Below are 2,500 nucleotides of genomic sequence, written 5' to 3'. Positions count from 1 at the left end.
ATCATTGCCATAGTATGTGGAATTCATTTTTTGCTTTGTGTTTTATCATCTTTATTCCAAACTTACCCGGAGCGTAGCAATTTGGATCTGTGTTTCCGGACAGACAGTGACAAACGTATTTCCCAAACTGATCTTCACATGTTCCGCCATTTAAACATGGATCACTTAGACAATCGTTTATGTCTGTAAGAAAAGATTAACGAAACATATAACACGTATGTAATTATAAGTATCATTTTGAATTAATAAATAAACATCGAATATTTCTTAAAAGGATTCCATTGAATGTGTTTTCCTTATTTGGTAAAATTAGTGTATCTTTAAATTTGAAAAAAAAATGATAATGAGGACATAATGTTTGTTTGCCCTCTCTCGTGGTTAAATTATTGGGTCGGTAGGTCGGTTGGAAAGTTTTTTTTTCTAAAAATTTCAACATATTTGTTGACGGAAGAAGAGAAATAAAAATATATCATGTTATAAAATGTAAAAGAAAACAAAAAAACGTTTGAGTTAGGTCATTCATAGTCAGCTGATCTGGAGAAGGCAACCAAACAATTTTTTTAAGATGACCTGAGTCACCTTAATAACACAACCTATAGGCAAAGAAAGCTCTTATAATAAGAAGATTTAATACAACGAACCATCAGCACAGGTTCCATTTGACAATTCGTTTGCCAACAATGACAATAAATCAAACGTGGTCAGATACGTGTAGTCGTTGTGGGAAGCCACTGATCTGAGCACAGCTGAATTTATTCCAGTTCCTACCCCGACACAAAATATCGTGACCCCTATTGCTTTTAGTTGTTCGGGCTCGTTGGAAAGGGAACTTTGTCCATCGGTGATTAGAACAGCAATTTTTGCCGAATCACTTCTTGCTCCTCTGGCGGAACTAAAAGAGTACATCCGGGCATAATCTAGGGCACTTCCTATGCTTGTTCCTCCGCTGGAGAAAGAAATGGAAGATATGGCAGATTGAAGACTAGACACTGTGTGATATCTGTTGAGTGGAAATATCTCTCTAGAAGATGACTCAAAGTTGACTACACTGAATTGATTTGCGTTGCTTCCAACTTTGAAGTTATCCACGAAGGAGCTAACAAATGACTTCATTCGTTCAAAGTTTTGCGATCCAATACTGCCGGACTCGTCCAGTAGAAAAACAATGTCTCCCTTTGAAACGCACTCCCCTGAGGAAAACAATTATTTTTATTAGTTTATGTCAAAGCTGTCTTCTTTTTACTTTCATGTACGAGGGGTGATCCAAAAGTAATGTCTCTGTGTCCATATCTTTTATATTTGGTGTCATATTATCAAATACTGGAGTATAACATACCAAAATATGCACAAATATAAATCTAATTTAACTTAAAATTTTTCAGCTAATAATGCGAATCAAATTGCGTTCACACGACAGCTTAAGCGAAGTAAACTAATGCGAATTAAAATTTAATGCCCTGTTCACACGGATAGTTTAATTCGAATGAAACATAAAGTTACTTCGAATTAGCTTCACTTGTAGTTTTATTTAATGGAAAATATATAATAATACTTTTCCATGAACCGTTTTTTTAAATGAATAAGCATTTAACCGTTGAAGATTGAATTCTTACATGACAGTTACAGAAATTTTAGAAAACTTGAAATTTGAAAAACAGAAAAAAGTTAATGTTTTTTGCATGAAATACTTATTTACATCACATCGATGTGTCGTAGCATGAAATACTTGTTTACATCACATCGATGTGTCGTCTTTTGCAGTATAAACACTGTAAATTCCATCAAGTTGCTGATGACTGTCGGTTTTTATAGCTAAGCTGGGCTATTCCACGGACCTCCTTAAACATCTTAACACATGGTTTTAGTCCCAATAGAGCAGTAAAACAGCTAGGAACATGATTTTGTTATTGTATATTCATTAAAACTAATCAATACATATTACGAACAAATTTGTAATTTAAAAAATATATTTTTAATGCAATTTCCCCGGTCTTGAAATGTTGTTTGAAATATGAAAGCCTAGGCTTTATATATTATGGACACCGCCAGTGGATTGTTTTATGTTTTATTCTTTATATATTCAACCCTTGAATATACTTAATGACATGTTATAAACAATAAGTAAAAATGATTTAAACCTACCTTTAATAAAAGGTATGAGTGCCCATACCATTTGCAAAAGTACCATTAATTGCAACATTTTCTATTAGCAAATTTTCTTACATCAGATATCATTTGGCATTAACCTTGCGACAATGTAACTGTTTAGAGCCAAGTCCATCTAACAGAGATATGAACAAGACGTATTTATTTATATTTTTTAGAAAAGAGGAGTGCCTACGGGACCTAAGTATAGTGTTTTAGGTTTACCTCCTAAATCGATAATTTAAATTATCCACAGTGGGTTGATTTCATTATTAAGCACTTGGTGTGTTTTTAAGAGAGGATTTAAACCCTAATTTGGCTAATTTGCTTTTTGTAAACATGTTAACCAATTTTC

General features: G+C 33.2%; 1 protein-coding gene across 1 annotated transcript; it reads right to left on the bottom strand.

Annotated features, from left to right (window-relative positions):
- Window positions 1-66: 66 nt before the first annotated feature.
- Window positions 67-2,239, bottom strand: LOC134238771 (cartilage matrix protein-like; the record flags this gene model as incomplete). Its single annotated transcript, XM_062720894.1, has 3 exons — window positions 2,143-2,239; window positions 642-1,190; window positions 67-183 (listed from the first exon to the last, which is right to left on the bottom strand). Coding segments are annotated over exons 1-3 (724 nt in total), but the record flags the coding sequence as incomplete, so codon positions are not given.
- Window positions 2,240-2,500: the final 261 nt, after the last annotated feature.

This window comes from Saccostrea cucullata, unplaced genomic scaffold (assembly GCF_032062105.1).
Source record: "Saccostrea cucullata isolate Sc308-1 unplaced genomic scaffold, CSIRO_AGI_Scuc_v1 ctg15450, whole genome shotgun sequence".
Taxonomy (NCBI): Eukaryota; Metazoa; Mollusca; class Bivalvia; order Ostreida; family Ostreidae; genus Saccostrea; species Saccostrea cuccullata.
This window is presented reverse-complemented; position numbering and strand designations above follow the sequence as displayed.